This window comes from Triplophysa dalaica, chromosome 21 (genome assembly GCF_015846415.1).
Source record: "Triplophysa dalaica isolate WHDGS20190420 chromosome 21, ASM1584641v1, whole genome shotgun sequence".
Lineage (NCBI taxonomy): Eukaryota > Metazoa > Chordata > Actinopteri > Cypriniformes > Nemacheilidae > Triplophysa > Triplophysa dalaica.
Window position 1 is genome coordinate 19884078 of NC_079562.1, and position 22523 is coordinate 19906600.

General features: G+C 41.0%; 1 protein-coding gene across 1 annotated transcript in view; it reads left to right on the plus strand.

Annotated features, from left to right (window-relative positions):
• The window catches only part of nckap1l (NCK associated protein 1 like), a 104720-nt gene that overhangs the window by 35264 nt on the left and 46933 nt on the right, over positions 1–22523 (plus strand). Inside the window, exons 4-21 of the mRNA XM_056734359.1 lie at positions 6158–6214; positions 6302–6444; positions 6542–6632; positions 6843–6980; positions 7608–7656; positions 10686–10842; positions 11647–11703; positions 11819–11915; positions 12052–12161; positions 14464–14596; positions 14685–14766; positions 15614–15672; positions 15878–16023; positions 16545–16677; positions 16827–16946; positions 19312–19451; positions 19533–19664; positions 21703–21921. Of these exons, the coding sequence (XP_056590337.1) occupies positions 6158–6214; positions 6302–6444; positions 6542–6632; positions 6843–6980; positions 7608–7656; positions 10686–10842; positions 11647–11703; positions 11819–11915; positions 12052–12161; positions 14464–14596; positions 14685–14766; positions 15614–15672; positions 15878–16023; positions 16545–16677; positions 16827–16946; positions 19312–19451; positions 19533–19664; positions 21703–21921 (2063 nt within the window). The remainder of the gene's footprint in view (positions 1–6157; positions 6215–6301; positions 6445–6541; positions 6633–6842; positions 6981–7607; positions 7657–10685; positions 10843–11646; positions 11704–11818; positions 11916–12051; positions 12162–14463; positions 14597–14684; positions 14767–15613; positions 15673–15877; positions 16024–16544; positions 16678–16826; positions 16947–19311; positions 19452–19532; positions 19665–21702; positions 21922–22523) is intronic.

Sequence of the window (22523 nt, forward strand, 5' to 3'; positions counted from 1 at the left end):
GTGGTCCCCAAACCCAATGCCCTCCGGCCCCTGGCTGCGCCTAGCAATTCTGTCCATAAAAATTATGAACAGAACCGGCGACAAAGGGCAGCCCTGCCGGAATCCAACATGCACCGGAAACAAGTCTGACTTACTGCCGGCAATGCGAACCAAGCTCCTGCTCCGGTCGTACAGGGACAGGATAGACCTTAGCAAAGGGTCCCGAATCCCATACTCCCGGAGCACCCTCCACAAGATGCCGCGAGGGACACAGTCGAATGCCTTCTCCAAATCCACTAAACACATGTGGATTGGTTGGGCAAACTCCCATGAACCCTCCAGCACCCTGGAGAGGGTATAGAGCTGGTCCAGTGTTCCACGACCGGGACGGAAACCACACTGTTCCTCTTGAATCCGAGGTTCTACCATCGGCCGGATTCTCCTCTCTAGTACCCTGGCATAGACTTTCCCGGGGAGGCTGAGAAGTGTGATCCCCGATAGTTGGAGCACACCCTCCGGCCCCCCTTCTTAAAAAGATGGACCACCACCCCGGTCTGCCAGTCCAGGGGCACTGGCCCCGACCACCACGCGATGCTGCAGAGGCGTATCAGCCAAGACAGCCCCACAACATCCAGAGACTTGAGGTACTCAGGGCGGATCTCATCCACCCCCGGTGCCCTGTCACCGAGGAGTTTCTTGACTACCTCGGTGACTTCCGCCCGGGTGATGGGGAGTCCGCCTCCGAGCCCTCGGCCTCTGCTTCCTCAATGGAAGACGTGACGGCGGGATTGAGGAGATCCTCGAAGTATTCCTTCCACCGACCGATAATATCCCCGGTCGAGGTCAACAGCTGCCCCCCTCCACTGTAAACAGCGTTGGTAGGGCACTGTTTCCCCCTCCTGAGGCGCCGGACGGTTTGCCAGAATCTCTCCGAGGCCGACCGATAGTCTTTCTCCATGGCCTCACCGAACTCCTCCCAGAACTCACCGAACTCCTGCCGAGTCTGTCCATATCCTCCCCCGCCATTGGATCCAACCCACCACCAGGTGGTGATCAGTTGACAGCTCCGCCCCTCTCTTCACCCGAGTGTCCAAGACATACGGTCATAGGTCTGATGAAACAACCACAAAGTCGATCATCGACCTTCGGCCAAGGGTGTCCTGGTGCCATGTGCACTGATGGACACCCTTATGCTTGAACATGGTGTTCGTTATGGCCAAACTGTAACTAGCACAGAAGTCTAATAACAGAACACCACTCGGGTTCAGATCAGGGGGGCCGTTCCTCCCAATCACGCCCCTCCAGGTGTCACTGTCGTTGCCCACGTGGGTGTTAAAGTCCCCCAGCAGAACGATGGAGTCCCCAGTCGGGGCACTTTCCAGCACCCCTCCCAGAGTCTCCAAGAAGGCCAGGTACTCTACACTGCCATTTGGCCCATAGGCGCAAACAACAGTGAGAGACCTATCCCCGACCCGAAGGCGCAGGGAAGGCGCACCAGCCGCCGCCTCTCACCTTGGGCAACTCCAGAGTGGTGAAGAGTCCATCCTCCCTCGAGGAGTGTGGTTCCATAGCCCAAGCTGTGCGTAGAGTTGATCCCGACTATCTCTAGTCGGAATCTCTGAACCTCACGCACAATCTCCGGCTCCTTCCCCGTCAGAGAGGTGACATTCCATGTCCCTAGAGCTAGATTCCGCGTCCAGGGATCGGGTTGTCGAGGCCCCCACAGTCTGCCCGAAGGAGCGACGTGGGGCCACCCCCCCGTGGACCCACCACCTACAGGAGGGACCGTAAGGGGCCGGTGCAAAGTGGATCGGGTTCCCCAACCCAAGTAATCTTAATTTGGAAAAGAAGAATAGACAGAAAATATACATTCTCGCCTTGCGCTCTGATTCTGGCACAATGTTATCTGACCCTTTTGGCATCAGAAAGCGAGCAGTTTCCTTGCATGATAACTTTACAGCTGTGAAGGTGATGCACAGACTGATAATGATAGTGTTTTTTTTTGAGAACCTGTCACAGGTGTCTGAAGAGGCAAGTGCAAAACTCAGTAAGGCTTTGAGTCTGGAAGAGTTGAATAAAACCCTCACAAGCATGGAGTCCGGAAAGGTTCCTGGTATCGATAGTCCCCCATTGGATTTTTTATCTTTAGTCTTTTTTGACAATTTTTAGGGAAGACCTGTTTGCAGTGCTCAATGAAGGCTTGGCTGAAGCGCGGCTGCCATTGACATAAGCAATATTGGACATTAAACTCAGGAAAACACATTGCTTCAAAACATAGGGAAACACTATCAAGAGAAACAGAAACAGGTGCTGCCCTAATTAACAACTATGGAAACAAACAAATTAACACAGGCAAAAAGTTAGGGTTAGACCAAGGCCGAAGCAGTCTTCTGTGGGACAGCGGTGAAGGGAGGAGTCAGACGGAGCCAGAGGGACGAGACGGAGCCAGAGGGACGAGGCGCAGCCAGAGGAGTGTAGTCCCGTGGTGGAGGTAGGTGGACGACTGACCAAGCCGAGACAAAGGGACAAGGAAGCATGGTGAAGCTGGAGGAATGACTGACCACGATGGAGATGAGAAGCCAGGAGCCAAGGTGGAGCCAATTGGTCGAATGGCCAAGGTGGGGTCAAAAATCTAAGAGGCCGGCTGCAGCTCACCCTCAGCAGCGGGAATGTGGGCAGGGCATCCCTCTAATCCCTCGATCTCCATGAGGACTCCCATGGATATGCATAGTGCTGCAGGCTCACACACCTGTTCAGACATCTCTGGAGGCTCAGTCGCTGGTTTACGTGCTGGAGGCGTGAAGCGGCATGCTCAGATTCTCTGTCTGTGGTGATGGTTCCGCTTTGTGAAACAGGGAGATGGTTGGCTGGTCTCTGGTTCGGGAGTGGGGCTGGAGATGTCCTTGGTGGGGTAGCTGGTGAATGGTGAGTCGTTATTCTCCAGCACCAGTTCCACGAATGCAGCAAAGTGCTCTCAATTAATGTCCGCTGGCAGGCATGCCTTTGACCACAGGCTGGTGTGGTAAAAACAGAGCGAGCTGTCAGTAAAATGTATATTTTGTAGAAAGATGTAGAAAGTCCTGCTTGTGGATTTCCAGCAGAGGCAGAGGAGCTGGACTGCTGGTAGATCCATCTTGGGAGGGGAGAGTAACAGGATTCAGAGGCAGTATGAATCAATTGAAAGATGGCGCCGTTGTGCTTGGCTGCTCGTCTGCTCTGTGATGTGTTTGTTCTGTTTTTTACTCTTCTATTAACTCAAAATGTTTTACATTGATTGTTTATGACCGTCAAGTGCTCCTTAATATCAGAGACTCTATTGAGATCCTACCAAACACTGATTTTAGACTTCCATACTCAAATAACCCGCCACCTCCCTTCTTGACGATCGTCCCAGCCTGCCAAAGCCGGCTATGGAATTTTCCTGAAAATAGCGCCGCAGAAGAAGAGGACAAAGAGGAGGTGTTGCAATTAAACTAAAGTTAAGTCTGTCACGTCTCTGTCCATCGCGACATCGCTTGGATCGCTTGCAATATGGGCTTGGGGATGGCTTTTTTGTCTCGTGGTGTTCGCTCGAGGTGGCATATCAGTGGATTTTACCTGTGACTCAGGATGCTCTTTCCAACTCCTTCCACTGTCAGACACCACGTCTCCGTCGTGGGGGTATAAATCCCTGCAAAAAAGATAAATTACAAGTGTCCTTTGAAATACATCAACTGAAGTATGTGACAACTTTAAGTTTTTTAATAAGACAGCACATTACACCTCCAAATTGTGATTGGTCTGACCCCCCTCTTTGGACTTCTACTCTTTATGAATTTCATATAATCTCTTTAAACTCATTTCAAAATATAATAAAGCAGCGTAATCCCACTGCATGTGCGCAAGACATTATTCCCACTAGGTTCTTGCTTCGGGTTTTGGATGCTGTCGAGCCAAGTATTTTGGCTATAATAAACAAGTCTCTTCTTACAGCAACTGTCCCAAATTACTTAAAAACATGTAATTGTTAAACCCTTACTCAAAAAATCTAATCTTGACCCTACCATTCTATTCAAATTTATCCTTTCCTATAAACGTCTTAGAAAAGGTTGTTTGAATGCGTGTTGTTTGAATTTATTGAATGCGTGTTTGTCTGATATTAAGTCTTGGTTCTCTGCAAACTTTTTACATCTTAATGTGGGCAAAACAGAGGTCATTGTGTTTGGGTCTACAGGAGCACCCAGTTATGACTTGGGAGACCTGGACTCCTACAGAAAGCTTTCTGTGAAAAATGTGTGCGTTATTTTCTATGCTGCACTTAAGGTTTAAAAAGATAAATTCTGTGGTCAAGTCCAGTTTCTGGAAGCAAAGAGCTTTTTATCATTTAAAGAGTTTGAGAGAGTGATCCATGCCTTTGTGTCATCATGGCTTGATTACTGTAATTCCCTTTATATTGGAATAAATTAATCATATATAAATCGACTACCAGACTTTAAACTGGCCCCCCCAATTTGATCATATCTCCCCCATATTATGCTCTTTTCATTGGTTACCCAGTCTGTTACAGAATCAATTTTAAGATTTTATTGTTTGTTTTTAAAGTTCTTAGTGGAACAGCTCCTGAATATCCCTGTGATTTTTTTAAACCCAAATACCTCAGTTAGATCGCTGAGGTCTTCTGAGCAAAGTGTTGTCTGTACCGAGATCTAGGTTGAAGCTGAGAGGTGACCATGCCTTTTCAATTGCAGGACCGAAACTTTGGGAAAGTCTTCCAGTCTCTCTCCGATTAGTCTTTTCAGAATTTAAATCGAAGCTAAAAACGTACCTTTTTAAACGTAGGCTTATGAGACATTTTATGACTCTCCTTAGAGTATTACGATCTGTCTCTTGATCGTGTTTGCTTTGATTATCTCTCTTTTAATGCATTGCGGTCAAGACTGTTTGTAATTTTATTCTTGTCTTTTTAGAAAATGTTGTAATGGTCAACTACTGTTGTTTTTATTGTGCTTTATAAATAAATTTTGATTAAAATTTTTTTTGAGGAACAAAACAAAACCAACAAAGGAAAAACACAGCAAAAAAAATATTGTCTCTGTCCAGTATTCTGTCACATGTATGCAATATACACAAAGGTGCGATGAAGGAGTAGAACAAAACAGTGGGAACATAGAACTAAACCAAAACATAACATAACCATGACACCTATAAAGCCTCAGGGGAACTGTTGCTTGCTTTGAGCAATACATAGCGTTACTTCTTAATAATGGCTTTAAATGATCTGTTGGGGGTCATATCTCAGACAGATTTGATGCGTTATTAATGTTAATAAGATGAATTAATCTAAACATGATCTAATCAATTAGATTACAACTTTTATTGCTAGAGAGCCCCAGTTGGCTTTTGTTATCAAACATTTAACCATACACCTTGAAACTAAAAGATTTTAAGATTATTAGAAACATTTTTGTCAAGCATTTCCTTTTGACAGGCACTGTATCATTATCTTTCCATCATTGTTGTGTGACATGTGGCGATGAGGCGGAGGTTCAGGTCAGATCAGTCTCTTTTGAAGTGGTGCCATAATTATCACAGGCTGGAGTTGTGTCCACCATTTGGCATAATCACCATTTGATCGAACAATGATTTTTTATTTAGCCTTGTTCTGCAAGCACTGTTGAGCTTGTGCAGAGGGGAACTGGAATCCCCTGGTTGGTCCTGGGTTCTCCTGAGTTTTTTTTTCTCGATTGGAGTTTTGGGTTCCTCGCCACCGTTTGCATATTGTTTTGCACTATTTGCCTGGCCGGGGGGGCTTTAGAATTTAGAAGTTAAACATAATTAATATTGCATATAAAAATTTATAGTCCGCTTAATATTTGACCTGTGCTTCTCTCTCCTTTATCCCAAATGTGTGCTTTCACTGTGCTTTTATTAGTGTGTTTGCGTGTGTGCGTCTATGTCAATGTGTGTAAGTATGTATGCATATTGTGTGTGTGGAGCATTTGTATGTCTGTCTTTTGTTGTTCTCACCTTTTTCTTGTTTTTACAGGTATATGCCTTTAGTTGTTTTTCTTGTATTCAATGTGTCTCATGTACAGCTGCTTTGTAACAATGAAAATTGTAAAAAGCGCTAGATAAATGAAGTTGAGTTGAGTTGAGAATGTGTACTTCACATTTATTCTCTGTGTGTTTCTGTTTTTAGGATCACGTTTACGAATTGCTAAACACAATAGATGCCTGCCAGTGCTTTTTCAACATAGTAAGTAAAACGGTTAAAAACAAGATAGGAAAGAAAGTGAGCAGAGACATTTTACACACTTAAATCATTCTTCACACATCATTTCAGACTGTCAATTTTGACCTCACCAAGAACTACCTGGATCTTATCGTGACCTACGCATCAGTCATATTCATGTTGTCCCGCATTGATGACAAAAAAGCCCTTGTGGGAATGTACAACTGTGCATACGAGATGTCCAATGGAAACAGGTAATGTGGCCACGTTTTGTCAGAAAAATAGAAATCATGGGGAAATACAGTGTTTCATTTAAGAAGGTTAAAGTTGGGTGTGTGTGTAACTGTGCAGTGACCCTGCATACCCTCGACTCGGACAGATGTTCTTGGAGTATGATCATCCCTGGAGAAAACTTTCAGAGGAGTTTGGTCCCCACACCAAGGTGAGATTTGTGTTACACATGTGTTTGTCAATGTGAGCATTATCTGGGTGTGTCTCAGAATGCGTTAAAACGCAGCTATTTGTTAACATTGGTAACAGAATGATTATTCCTTATCTTCTTCATTTGTTGCATCCACAAGTTCTAAAATAGGTCATTCAATAAGAGACCTGGAGCACACTTAACCCATGATTATTTCTGATTTCTGGTCAGTCCGTGACCGAGGCTCTTCTGTCACTGCATCTGGTGTATCCGCGGAGGAATCTGTCAGCTGAACAGTGCCGTAGTGCTCAGCTTTTGTCACTGCTGGCTTCTCCTGCAGCCATGCTCAACCCTGTATGCTGTGAAACCGTACGTACCGCCTCCACTTCTCAACAGAGGCCTATTTCCATTCTTTTACTTTATTGATAAGCATTCAACTGCAAGCCTAAAATACCTAATGTTTTATTTTACTGGACTCAAATCATATATCAACACAAACAAGCTACCAACTAGAGGTCTCTCGGCAATGAGAAGGTTATTGTGCCAGTAGGCCTGCCACTGTAGTGAAATGCATATAATAAACATAGAAACATATGCTTTATTACTTCCAGCTGCTCAAAGAGACGAGAGACATACGTAATTAAACATAAAAATTCAATGAAGTGATATCATAAGCAGTTGCTCTGAATTAAAATTGGCCATATCCTTTTAAAGTTTCATGATCACCGCTTCTGTTTTCATCTCAAAACAATACATAGGACCTTCATTACACTATTTGTGAACTTACATAAATGTGAGACTTTTTAAGAACTCCCATGAAGACAGCAATGTGTTGAAACCTGCAATTGCTCCATGATCATTTGTGTGATAAAGACAAGGTGAAACAATATGACTTGAATGTTGTTGAAATGATACCGTACATATTTTGTCGTCTGTGAGATGTTATTCAGTATCACTGGCTCTCTGGGCATCAAAATTGCCTTTCATTGTTTATAGATGGCGTGTGAGTATTTATCCATGGAGGTGATGGAACGCTGGATCCTCAGTGAGTATCTGTGATTGACCCTGGACATATACTGTGTTTTGTCTTTACACGGCAGAAAAGTCTTGTCTGCTTAGAATAAACAAATGCATCCATCAAATAGACGTTGACAATGCTTTGGCAAGCTTCAATAACGTTTTGTTTGTGTTAACATAATATATGTCTCTGTACTGTGCATAATAATCTTGTATTTATTAACATATTCACATGCATGTGTATATAAACATTCACTTATATATTTAAGAAGAAAAAAATATATAATTTAAATGAATGGTAAACATAAAAAATACACGTAAATACTTCCTAAATATACATACGTGTACTGTATCACATGAGTCTAGTTTGCATTAGCCGTTCACTTCAGGTGCCACTAATCAATGTTAACCAATCATCATACAACACAAACTAGACTGTTGCCCTTCTTGTAAGTCTTGTTCCCACCTAATTTAAATAACATAACTTTCCCATGCGGGGGCATGGTGGCTTAGTGGTTAGCACGTTCGCCTCACACCTCCAGGGTTGGGGGTTCGATTCCCGCTTCCGACTTGTGTGTGTGGAGTTTGCATGTTCTCCCTGTGCCTCGGGGGTTTCCTCCGGGTACTCCGGTTTCCTCCCCTGGTCCAAAGACATGCATGGTAGGTTGATTGGCATCTCTGGAAAAATTGTCCGTAGGGTGTGAGTGCGTGAGTGAATGAGTGAGTGTGTGTGCCCTGCGATGGGTTGGCACTCCATCCAGGGTGTATCCTGCCTTGATGCCCGATGACTCCTGAGATAGGCGCAGGCTCCCCGTGACCCGAGGTAGTTCGGATAAGCGGTAGAAAATGGAATGGAATGGAACTTTCCCATGCCATATACATTTAACTATATAAGGTGTTATACAGAGGGAAGTTCTCTGCCGGGTTCATGAATGTTGTTACAGATTCAAATATTTGTATCAGGTAAATCGTGTGACCCTTCTGCAAGCATAATAAATATTTCCGTTTACGCATTTGGCAGATGCTTTTATCCGTAGCGACTTCCATTGCATGCCATATACATTTGTTTCTTACTATGTGCAATCTCCTGCCATCCAACCCTTCACCTTGGCGTCGCTAGTGCCATGCTCTAACCACTGAGCCACAGGAGAGATATGATTCCTCCAATTGTATGTGATAATGACAGTGAGAGCTGATGGAGGGGTATGTGGCTCAATTTTTGCTTATTATAAATGAAGTCACAATGTCTAACCAGCAACCTGTTTGGAAAGTGCCAGTGGAAAAAATGTCGGACATCTGCTGATTGCCCTAATGACGTTTGCACCGTGTTTACTTTTCAAAGTGCGATTGATGTGGATTAGAATAGAGGGTATGCACTGACGTCACTTTCCCACATGAACATGCCAGGACACGCTCCCTTGTGTGGTAAAACGGCTGCATTCAATAAGAGGAACAAGAAACCTGGACTGAAACACAAAATTATTTCTAATTGAAACTAGAAGCAGCTGCACTCAACGACTATCCTTATGACTTACAATGGAGTCAGTTGTTCTAAGACACTCAAATGTTGCGCAGAATTGCGTTTACTGAAATTGTAAACATTTATTTTGCCAAGTGTTTTACCACTCAAGTTGGCTCGTTCCGGCATGTTCACTTGGGAAAGTGACGACACGTGCATACCCTCGATATAAATAAACAAACGTTTAAATTGAAAATTTATATATTTGATATTGCAAATATAAATATTATTAAATTACCAACGTAGTATGTATTCATTTCATTTTTTTTATTAAACAACACAAAATAATATGTTTATTGTATTTTGTACGAAAAGAGTTTTAGCTGTTTTAAAAACATGCATTAATAAGTATTAGTTGAACTTAAGGGTGTTAAAATAAACCCGAAACGCATGTGATCGTTGTCTAGCCAATCATGAAAAGCTATGTGGTTATCACAGCCTGGTGCAGGCTCGAAATGCTCTCACAGTACTTTGATGCCACACGTGACATCGGTGCTGGTTCAAGTAGGACAACATTTCTAACCGGCATGCACTGCTTCAAGTCAGATTTCGATAGATCTGCGCAGCACCGCATCAAGTCGAATAAGCCACTGCCATTAAAATGAATAGGGAGGAATGCAACACTAAATATGGCCGCCCTCGCAAAGCTGTGCACATTCCTAGTGTTTAAAGCAACATGCAAAATAATCTTTTTAAGTGCCATTTTATCAAAGGAAACAAACCTTTTGGTACATTTAAAGGTATTTTTAAAGGTTGTCTTTAAATACGTCATTTAATCGGGATTTAAGCCAGTGATTGAAGAAATATCAGTATTATCCATTCATTCGTGATTGAATTACGTAATAACTGTCCTAACTGCCCGGAGGCGTGTTGCGAAGATGGCCGCCGAGTGGCAGGACTTCCCTAAATGGACTTTACTGCTAGTTTATTCTGCTTGTTAACAACTCCGGTGCTATTTGTTGTAGGGTGTATGTTTCCCCTAACCGAAACTGTTAGTTTAACCCATTTGTCTCAGTAACAATTTACTCATGCTACTCTAGTGCTTTTGAAATTTACAGGATTTCCGGGAGATGTGCGTGTCATGCTCTTTAGATGTCCGCCTGGAAACAACACAAAGCCATCTAATTTAAGAAGTGTTCATAACGGTTGCAATGAGAATTCATCATAATGGACTAAAGGCTTAATACTTAAAAGTAGGCGAGGTAAACGGCAAAACTTATAATAATTTTTGTTGCTGCTAACCGGTCTGATACTGCGGAGACATTTCAACGCCTCTAAACATGATGCGGCACAAAACAAAACGTGATTGGTTTCTTTACCTGTCAGTCATGTGGCCTCTTCAGTGGTCCTGACAGAAATACATGTATGAGAATGTACAGTACACAGACATATATTATGTGAACAAAAACTTTAATTCTGGATGTGAATAATCGCAATTATTCCTTTGACAGCCCAAGTCATTTTCCATTTTTGCTTTTGTCGTTTATAAAGCTGAAATTTCTGCTTCTGTAATGTTATTTTTGTCTTCTGATCATCAGTGGGATTCCTGCTATGTCACACTAGTTTAAATACAAACCCTGGCTCTCAGAGTTTATGGAAGATGGCTCTTCGTAATGGCCTGTACATCACAGTGATCAGAGACGAGGTTCTGAACATACACAAGCTCTCGGAGGACTTCTTCGATACTTTCAAAGGGTGACACGTGCAAATCACGCTCTTTCAGCATACTGCATGTGTATATATGTACATTTAAATTTTTGTGTTGAGTAGAACTATGTTTTCATGTTTTCTATTTTTTAAGTTGTTATTTCGGTTTGTAGCCCTAATAACCATTGTTCTGAAATGGCATCACGTGACTGTTCTACTCGCTGAAGACTGCATTGGTGTGTCTCATTCAGTTCCCTTGTTCAGTAGTCAAGACACCAACCAGGGAGTCAGACATCTTAAGGGTTGTCTTATTCACAAAGTCCTTGCAGTGCACTGCAACCGTTGGTCCCTATAAAAAACCCACAAGGCATCGCAAAACCAGGGAACATCGACTCTCCCCATGTTCCCTTACCGGAAATCACATGACAAGTTTTGAAAACGTTAAACTGAAATGGCACGTGCCAACTCAATGGACTTCATGAAATGCGACAGAACTTTTTGTATAAACAAACGAGCAGTCACGTCACAGGAAAATAAGTGAACAGAGTCCCAATGTGAAGTGGCCTGGGGTCCTTACCAGTGCCCAAACCCGTGTACACAATATACTAATGCACCACCTCGGGAGCTGGTTGAGACGTTTGTAGATGTGTTAATGTAGTTTCCTCGCTCTTATTGTGTCCAGTTGTTCCTTGTTTCTCCTTGATTAGCTTACATCTTCACCGATTATGTCTACATTTCAAATCATTAAAAACGTTGTATACTCATGTAGACCCAGCCTTCTCATCTCATTTATACAACATGTTACAACATCTCAACTATTGTAAACTATAAGTTCAGATTTCATACTTTCAGATATAACAAGCGGGTTGCAGACATCAAAGAATGCAAAGAAATTGTTCTTGCTAACTGGTAAGCACCTTGATTGAGAATGTTTGGAAGCAGTTTAGATGGCTACAGGCTTTCAAGACTTACAATGCTCTCCCTGCGGAATCTTAAAGTACACCCTCTCATTGTGTTGTTTCAGTGGGACATTTCGAAGAGAGAAAAGAAACTTCCTGAGAAATGCCTTGAAAGAACTTACAAAGGTTTTGGAGGATGAACCAGCACTGCTTGGTCCCAAGGTTTCTAGCATTCTATCCAAATTCTGTTTTTTTTCTTTGCCATTTAGGAGTTTCAAAAAACTTCAAAAAAGTAGAAAATATTTCCAAATGTAAGTTTACCACTATGATGAATAAATCAGTGTTGTGTCTCCTGAAGGCGTTATTTGTGTTCATGGCTCTGTCGTTCTCCCGTGATGAAGTGCTCTGGCTTGTGCGTCATGCTGAGAACATCACCAAGACCAAGACGCCTGAGGATTATGCAGACTCGTAAGTTATCACTAATGTAAAAAGTCATGTATTTGTCTAGGGTTCCTCAAATCCTGTCCAGCAGAGTTTAGCTCAGACCCTAAACAAAATCTCTCACATGGGGCTGATCCTGCAGACTTTGAATGCTCAGGTTTGTTTAAACAATGTTGGAGCAACACACTTGCAGGGCTCCGGGTTAAGATCTGAGGGACCATGTATTAGTCTTTATAATATCTGAAAACTAGAGGCATGAATCTTTAGTAGATACTAAATAATACATTTTCATTATGATCCAAAGACATTTCTTGCAAGTTCAGAATGATTCCGATTTTTTTTAAAGTTCAGGGCAATTCAATACAGTACACTAACAAATCATCATAAAAAAGAGGGCAAGCAAATTTTGGACTTTTATTGGAACCCAAGTTTTTTACAGAATTAATGCATACATATCCTGAACATGTTTTAAGAATACAACAAAGTGGGGAATCCAAGATGATGTCATGTTGATCAGGCGGAGGTGTGGATCATTGTTATTATTTTAACAGAGGATGGCATTAATTAAGTCAATTTTATTTTCATAGTGCTTTTACAATTTGGATCGCATCAAATCAGCTGTCTAAGAAAACCAAAATCAAGAAAAACAACACTAAATAAACGTAAACATGTAAACGCTTTGTTTTTAATCCCAAATAAGTGATTTACCAACAAAAATAAAGGATGATACATAAAGTTTTCTCAATAAATTTAAGCACACAAAAACACATCAATAATTCTCTAAATGTGATGGCACATACTAAAAAAGACATATTAGTCTATCAAGGGCAAATTAAATAGATGTAATGACAAATACTGAATTTTAAGCTTGTTGTGATGAAAACTTGTCTGGCCTCCATCCCCTCATTTCACACCATCAGTCTGATGACGAGCTAGATTCAGTTTTTGTGACCTCGGGAAACGAAAAGACAGATATACAGTAGTGAGAGTAGAATACCATTCTACACCTTTCCATGTAAGACGTATGTCAATTTTAATGGGAAGTGTTCCAGGTTCTGGTTGATCTAACTGGAGCAGTTTAACAATCCTGTATTTGGGGTGTAGAACAGTTGAATCTGTGAATTTGAAGAACTCTAATGTTTCAGCTCAGTAAGAGCCTCATATTTAATAAACTAGATTATACAATGCTTAGTGCAGTGTAGAAAGAACTGGGCTGATGTGATCGTACTTTTTGATTCTTGGAAGAACTCTAGCTACTGCATTTTGGTCAAACTGAAATTGTTCTATCAAGTTAGCCAATCAAACAGATAGTAAAGCATTGCTCTTGTCTGATCTTTATGTCTTGAAAGCATGAATCAACTTTTCTGCATCTGCTATTGATAACATGCGCCATAGTTTGGATGTATATTTAAGATGATGAAACACAGTTTTCCAAATGCTGCAAGCAGGAAGTGTATCATGTCTACAGCTTACATTGTGTGACTTGAGCGCTCAAATGCATGTGCCCACCATGCATTGCTTTCTGAGAGCCAGAATGGCACAATAGTCCTTGGGCTCATCATCGCTGCTTCGGCTCTGTGGTCTGACATTAGAAAATAATGTATTTAAATGAGAACAGCTTTACTGGGCATTCTGAGAGTAGATAAGGCGAATCAGATCTTAAATGCCAATATTAGGCTGCATGCAATATAAAGTATGTTCCAAGTGGGCTTTCGCTAATTTCCTTTAACAGAGGGTGGTTTCTTAGGCTCGTTCTGCTTTTGAACAAAATTTTGTACACTTTGTACATTTTGTACACCATGTTCAATAGTAAGAGAAAGACAAAAGTCCATCAATTTAACTGTTATTTGTGAAATTTGTTTACAGGAAAGTTTCAAATATACAGTAAACTAGTGCCATAGTGTCTTCGTTTGAATAATGAATATTTTGAACACAATTTTTTATATTTGTTGTCATCTTTTCATTTGTACAGACAGTTTGAGAGAACAAGATTTATAATTAAACTAAATTTAACTACATTTTACAGAATAAAGTGCGTATGTCATAAATTCATCGAGTTAATTTAAAAGGAAATTATGCTTTGGACACGATGTAGATAGCGGTCCTGACATAAATTGTATCATTGCAATTGGTCTCAATATAATGTGCATTGATGGAACCTAAGTGAAAAAAATACTATTGCAGTTTTGCAGTAAATGCATAGTCTTAGCACAATATCAGTGACCATCCTTAATATCATGCTTACTCTGCGTTATTTACAATATTGCAATGTGCATATTATTTACATAATATCAGTAGCATCTAAAGATTGAATATATGTATTCTCCAGACATCTGGCAGAGCTCCTCTACTTCATGGAGAAGCTGCGTTCACTGCTGGTCCATCACAGCTATGTTATACAGCGCTATCATCTTCAGTACCTGTCACAGTTTGATGCTCTAGTGTTGAACGACACCATTCAGGTACTCAAGCACATTCTCTCTCCTGCTTTCCAGTGAAACCATACATGTACAGAAGGCTTGAATGTTTTTTATCTCATCCTCATTTCAGGGGATGAATGTCTGTCCAGAGGAAGAATCAGTCCTTCTCTCATCATTTGTCTCAACTCTGTCTGCAATGACTCTCAAGAACTGTAAGGACTGTTCCTGTCATATAAATCAATCTTTCCTTTAGGGGGGCAGCAGAGTTCAGATGGGAATCACAGATGCTTTCTCAAATTTAGATGCAAAAACTATTCAACTTTATGACAAAATCAAAGTCAGAGGCAAAGAAACACTTTAGAACAGGGTTCCTTCATTATGGACCTTGAGGTCCATAGAGTTTAGCTTCAACCGTACTCAGATACACCTGAACTAGCTCATCTGTGTCTTCAGAATTTCTACAAGGTTGCAGGAAGCTGTGTGAGCTAAACTTGGCATGAAAGTGGATCTAGAGGTCCAGTAACTATCTGAAAACCTACCCACATATATATTTTTGAAGTCTGAATTACTCTCATTAACTTCATTAGTTTAGGTGTTTAAAACTCAAGTATTCAAGATTGCAGCAGACATGTCACCTTATTACAGTTCCTCCACTCACTCTTACAGTCAATGTCTTGTTGTGCCATCACAACGTGGCACCTCTAAAACACATTCACCCATTCGGTGCAATGAGCCTCCACCCGAGCTGCAGTGTACCATCACAAACACATTTACCTTTCTAAACCCTCACTTAAAAAATCTCTCTCTATGACCCCCATCTTTCTCTTTCTTTAACTTTAGTGCATCTTGTTAACATGGCTTGTTCATTGACACAATGTTAAATGCTATCTCAGACTCTCAAACATATTGTCTGGGTGTGCTTCAAGTAAACAGGTCTAGATAACCACTGGTATAGATGACCCATTGATAAATCTACATTCAATATATTAAACATGAAAAAATGTCATTTACTGATTTAACTGGGTTCATTTGTATTCTTTGCTGATCTTTTTTAAACAGTAGATGGAGGTGGAGAATTTGACCTAAAACCATTCAGATTGGATTGGTTAAGACTCCAGGTATATCACTTGTGCATACATTAATCATTTGCAGTCTTACATACAGATGTCCTTGGACATATTATTTAGCCAAGATAAATAATAAAAACAGCCCTATGTGTATTTTTAAGCAAGTTGTTTTAAATGACACATTACTGTTAGTACCATGCAAGAACATTCAACACATTATTTCTGGGGGTAACTGAAAGCATTAACATGTTTTAAGGCTTATACGAGTACTGGCAAAGCTCCTCTGGCACTGAAGGACTACCCTGATCTTGCAAAGATCATGAACATGGCCCAGTTTCATACCAGGATGATGGACAATGTCAATGAACTCCTGTTTGAAACAGCTGATCTCTCTATTCTCTGGTGAGTGAGTGCCATGCGTAACATTCTAGAGGACGGTGTGGGAGCTGATCTTTGGAGGAAATATTGTACATCACATTAAAAATGAAAGGAAGGGTAAGACTTGTCTATGTAGACTTAAATTAATAAGAGCAAACGTTGGCGTCAACAAGTTGCAATTTACTCTCCAAATTGCGGCCAAGTATATAAAGTGGGAGGAGTTAGATCTTGACCTTGTGTTCTGAGGACCATCTCAAGATGAAACATCTCAAGCAAACGTAACTGAAACAATGTTCCAAGTAAGGAAGGAGGAGGCTGGAACCGGCAAACATTTAATAAAATAAACAATCAAAAATAAAATGCCACATAGACATAATAAAACATAACATGAAATCCAGGTCTGGTCCTCTGTCGCCATATACTCCTGTTGCTCGTCCTTTTATATTCCGATCTCCTTCGTGAGAGATGCGAGACCGGCGTTCCCTCGCGGCCCTTGTCCTATCTTGCTCATTACAGTAACATTTCATGTTTTTATTGTGTTTCAGTTTCCATGCACGTGTATTTGAGAAGATGTTCTCTCAGAGCTGTGAGGACGTCTACATGCAGCGATACCTCATGTCTTACCCCCTCGTCTGTTCACATTTCAGTCAATGTCTCCACCCACTGTGTCCAGAAGAGGTCAGTATAATGGGCCTGTGCTACGACCCAGTGATATCCATAAGTCAGTTTAGCCACACCCAAAAACTTGAAACCTGTGCCAAACTTCTAATAACGTGTTCTGCTGTATTTAACCTCTGTCTGTATGTGTGTGTGTGAATGACGGCAAGACTGAAGTCATGGAGCAGCAAACTTTGAAGCTATGTGTGACCTTCCTGGAGGAGATCGCCCGGCAGACATGTACTGTTGTGTTGGACATTTGTGCTGAACAGTGTAACCTGAATGAGAAGGTAAATTTTGTATTTCAATTTTCAGAAAAATAAGAGTAATCCCTTACTTTACTTTTTTCAGTGAAAGTATATACATTACAGTAACTAATTACTTTGTAACTAGTTACACCCAACACTGGTGATCAAAAAAACACTTTATTTCCTCTTAAAAAGTGTTAATGTTTGATGAAAATCATTTGGTAGTTTATAATATAGCTATTCTTAAAAAAAGCCAATACATTTAACTATTGAAAGACCCTTATAAAACAATACAGAGTACAATAGAGAGTATGCTTCAAGTCTACTATTGTATTTTTGAGTGGCTTTCACAGGCTTAAAGTTGCTTTTTTCAAGCAAAACAATGAAATGCTCTTTACATGAAATGCTCTTTACATCTTTATATAGTGAGACTCAGAAACCAAGTAGTTACACATGAGGAGCAATAAAGAGCAATAAAGACTTAACCATTAACCATTTTGGGCTAACCAAAAAGTCGCTGTGGACATTTAGAAAAACTTATTCGGCAAAATGTTTTTGTGGATTTGATTAAAATCTCATGTGTACATACTATACTCAGTGATTTTTAAACAAGTAATAGTACTTTAAAAATCAATCCTGAAAGTAACTGGAAGCCAGTGTAAGGACCTGAGGACTGGTGTAATATGCTCAGATCTTCTGGTTCTAGTCAGAATTCTCGCAGCAGCTTTCTGAGCTGCTGCTGTCTAATGGTTTTCTTGAGAAGGCCGGTGAGAAGATCATTGCAATAATCCAACCTGCTGGTAATAAAGGCATGAACAAGTTTCACCAAGCTTTGCCGGGAAACAAAAAATGTAATTCTTGCAATGTTTTTGAGATGGTAGTAAGGTCTAGGCAATCAATTATTACGCTCTTGATGCAAAAGCATGTTTGTTTAGACATTTGTACGGTGGCTTTGAAGCGCAAAGCAAAAGAACAAATCGCAAAACTTATAACAATCTATAAACAAAATAAAAAAATAAAAATTGCAAATGTGGCAGAGTTGTCCTGCAACTCGACGTGGTGCTGCACATTTTGGCCGACTGGAAAGCCATAACTTAGCTTTTGGCGCACCGGACATGCATTTGTTCCTAACGCAAGATGAACCTGTTTAAAAATGATTAGCAAAATGTGGGCTATTAAAAATGTAATCAATGAATATGCTCTGCATCACATATGAATGTCCAAAGTAGTTGAACGTACTCCTCAGGATATCTTGATTCTTCTAGTTTTATGGCGGGTGGCATCCAATGTTAAGGTGCATTATCGACACCTACTTTGCCGGAGTGTGGACTTGATTAGCTACCAGAAACTATAACTTATATATATATCAAAAATACAATTAAATCAAGTTGACCAAGTATTTGTTTGACATCTAATATCTCCTGTGGTGATCGGAATATTTGATCTGTGGTGATCTGAATACCTGTGGGCAGAGGCTAAGCCGTAGGTCCGACGCAGAACGAAAAATAGGGCTAAAGTCCATTTTTCATCCCTACTACCTAGCCACATCCAGTGTTGTCATCCAAGCCCTGTGACCGCCTGCCCAGTGACCGCTCACAAGACGGCCGACCACCCACTGCCCACTCACAAGATTGCCGCTCGCCCAGAGCCTGCTCACAAAATCTTCACCAGAGGTTGTTTCTGAACACACTAAGCTCCCTGCCTCATCCAAGATGGCCGCTTCTGAGCTCCCTGCCTCGTCCAAGATGTCCACTACTGGCCATACAGCCCTGCCACCTCCATGGCTGCCTGACCAGCAGGCCCCATCTTCTGCCTCCACTCCACCTGAACTTTGATATTTAGGGCATCTGGAATCCGCCCTTTGAGGGGGGTTATGTAACGCCCGGTTAGTGTGAGCCACTAGAGGCTGATATCGGCCGATAAAACAGTACGTTCTATACAGGGTTGTAGTATGAATACATTTGGGACATACTGCGTCCACCATGTTAAATAACAACCTTTACGTGTGCGTTTATAAAAAAAAACTTTAGTAACCAGAAATTCATTTATTGACACTTACGTCTGCCTTTAAGTTTTCCACCATATTTATTTGATTTATTTTTGGAAATTTGACCATTGCTCATGTCCCGTGGCATCCCGTACTGTTTTTTGCCTACTGGGGTTTTGGACATATACTCATGAGTCACATTAATTCTCGCCTACTATATAGTATGGAAGCAGGCCATTTCGGACACAGCAATTGTGTTAGTTAGAGTTAGACTTCTCAGACTGCACCATCTAGAGTTTCATAACAGAACTTTGGATTGAATGTGTTTTGTGGTGCATTCATGTTTATTTGTCATATGTTTTCACAGTCAACCTCAGTCCTGTTTTATATTCACAAAAGTGCTGTTGTCTTCTGTTTCAGCTATTGCCCAAACACAGCGCTGAGAAGATTAGTACAGTACGCAATAAAAAGCTAAAGAAACAAGTACCAAAGAAAGGAGAGGTGCTGAAGGAGAAACCAGGAACAGAAAGTCTCAGGAAGGACAGAGCTGTCGTCACAAAGTATGGAACAACTCACAGCGTCGTTATGAGTACCATCAGCTGTAGATATGAAATATCACTCATGTCTCTTTTCTCTTTTAGCCTGGATAAGATGCACCAGATGCTAACAGAGCTGTGCACCTCTTACAGTATGGGTGCTGATTTCACAGTGTTTAAACACATCCTTGTACCTGCCGAGTTCCTGCTCTCACAGCTGGAGATGAGACTCACCAAGTACTGCACATTTCTATACACAATTATCATAAAAGTACACTTATATTGTAGCTACATATACTCACAACCAAATAATCCATTTACAATCAGTAATCCGATTGATTTCACAGACTTACTGTAAACATGGTAAAATCCAACCTCAATTTCAATTGGATTGGAAAGGCTTGAGACCCTTGTATACCTGTAGAAGAATATTAAGCATGTCAAGGCTTGAATCTGCCTATTGTCTTTATATCCAGGTTTCTGTCCATGGATTTTTTGTTGTTGAAAAAAAAAATTAGTGCATTAATGTTTACCATTTTAACTGATAGAAAGCAAATTGTTGATTAAATGCTGCAAATGGGAATACATTTCATATTTTAGAAATCACTTGGACACTTCATTAACAAGGACCACACGACAACAATGAAGATCAATGATTGTTATTGAAATGAGGTTAGATTTGGAAAAAGTAAAGAAAGAAAGGATGTTAAGGTTCTCTGGTCCGACATGTCTTGGCCAGGGAGTGGAGGCAAGGTTTGAATCAGAATCTTGTGGCCTCTGTAAGAATTAGTGGTTCTTAAGGTGATGAATGGTTGGCACACCTGGACAAAACGTATTGTGTGTGTAATGCTCCTTGTGATGGCAAGGGTTTAAGCCACAAAGATCCATCACACTCTTGTGTAAATGGCACTCGACTCTCTTAGTTGTTTGGGTTATCTTCTGTTCCATGTGTACAGTATATCAAAGAATCTTGAGGATGAGCTGTATTGTTTGATAGGCTGGAATGAAAAGCCAGGTTTATAGTGGAAGTGAAAGGGATAAGTCAGAGCAGAAAGACCATAACGACTGAGGATGTCTTCCGGTGAGATGCTTTACATAGCTGGTATTTTTAGGTCTCTTGGTCTAAAAAACAAAAGGTGCTTAAAAGGTTATTCACAGCTATGCCATAGAACAGGGGTGTCCAATGTCGGCCCTGGAGGGCCACAGTCCAGCAGAGTTTAGCTTCAACTTGGCTCAACACACCTGTTTTGAAGTTTCTAGTCTGCTTTGTGGGACCTTGATTAGCTGTTCAGGCGTGTTTGATTTGGGTTGAAGCTAAACTTTGCAGGACACAGGCCCTCCAGGACTGACTTTGGACACCCCTGCCATAGAAGAACCCATTTTTGGATTCAAAAGCAATCATTCAGTCAAAGGTTCTTTAGAGAACCATCTTCTTCCACCTTTTGTGAAACTGTAAAATAATCAAATAAGGAAACAAACAAAAAATTAACGGAAAAACGAACAACTACTAAATAAAATGATAAAGGATGGGTTGGAAAATAAAGTGTTTGGACAGAAGGGTTAACTGCATAAACACAGTCTCTCATCTGCAGCTTGTGATACATGGTAAAAGGTTGAAATATCAGGACCAGAGAATCCACACAGCATCTGAAACATCAGCTGAATCAGAAACTAGATTACGGCATATTGCACTAATACACTGAATTATGTGGTAGTCTATTTAAACTCAATGTTCAGTTGAGTAAAAGCAGCATTGGGCAGACCTAGGGTGAGGTAATACAAAGTTTAAAGAATGGACAAATGTACTGTAACTAGAGGCGAGTATAATCACTGACAAAGCCTGCACTTCATGTTTATAAAAAATATTTGAGAACTTCAGAAGTTTTTAAGAATTGGACTTAAGAACATGTTTTCTCATAAGAACAGTTTTGTGAATCCGGCCCCAGGATTTTAGTCAAGATGTCCTACAGGCAGAAAACACTAAGAGGTATACTTGTGTGCATTTGAATTATGGGAGAATCTGATTGAAAGAACACCACTGGTAGAGGTGAGGCAGTGTGTGTGTGTGCATATGCCAGTGGAGTTACACTATGCAGGTAAATGATGTTGTTGCTGCTGATCCAGGAAAGCATTGTTGCAATCATGTTGTGTAAATCCTGGATGATGGAGGAATATCTATATGTATATTCTAAAAGTGAACTATTTAAATGCATTGATATATGACAGTGATTTGTTCAGTTGACATTCCTGCAGCCTAACACATAGATATTTTTAGGGTGATTGTACAGATGGCCAGTTATAATCCAAGCACTCACGACATTGCCCGACCCTCCGACCTTCTGTGTGGGATTCAAGCATACATCTCCAGTCTGCACAGCCTTAGCTGCTACATCAACATTGATGTTTCACGGCTGGTGAAAAGCGTGCTGTTGCAGCAGACACAGCCGCTGGACTCGTACGGAGCGCAGACCATCACAACGCTCTATACAAACTGGTAAGTTTATTACATTCTGAATCCATTCACTGGCTGAAAACCATAGTAGAGAAAAGCTAGATTAAACCGTTCAACTTTGCTTCTCGCATACTTCTAAACTTTCTTTCTTATTTCTAAATATTTGTTGGGTTTGTGGACATGGGTAAGCTGTTGTCCACGCCCTCGTCTATGTTCTCCTACCCTCCCTTGACCGGTTTAGGAACTGTATCTCCCACCCCACAGAGCAGGGAGTCCTATGCTCTGTGTGTCTACCTATAACCGTATAGACGTGATAAGTATCGATGCGGGAGATGAACCCTGCGCGTGCACGCTTTAGACGATTACAATGTATTCATTAAAACACCTGTAAGAAATGATAGCATTGGTAATTTACCTTGGCTTTGTGCAAGACTGAGCCTGCATTGTTTTGCGCGTTGCGATTGGAATCAGAGCGGCAAATGCATGAATATACGATGTTTCCAGATTTAAAATTAGTCCTGATAAATAGTATGTTTGCAAGCAGCAGAAAAGCTCTGTAAGCGAAAATACAGTAAAACCTAGTCTTTGTTACTTTTTTGCTGCGCATAATAGAATCAGGTTATAAAAAAAAACAATACATTTTC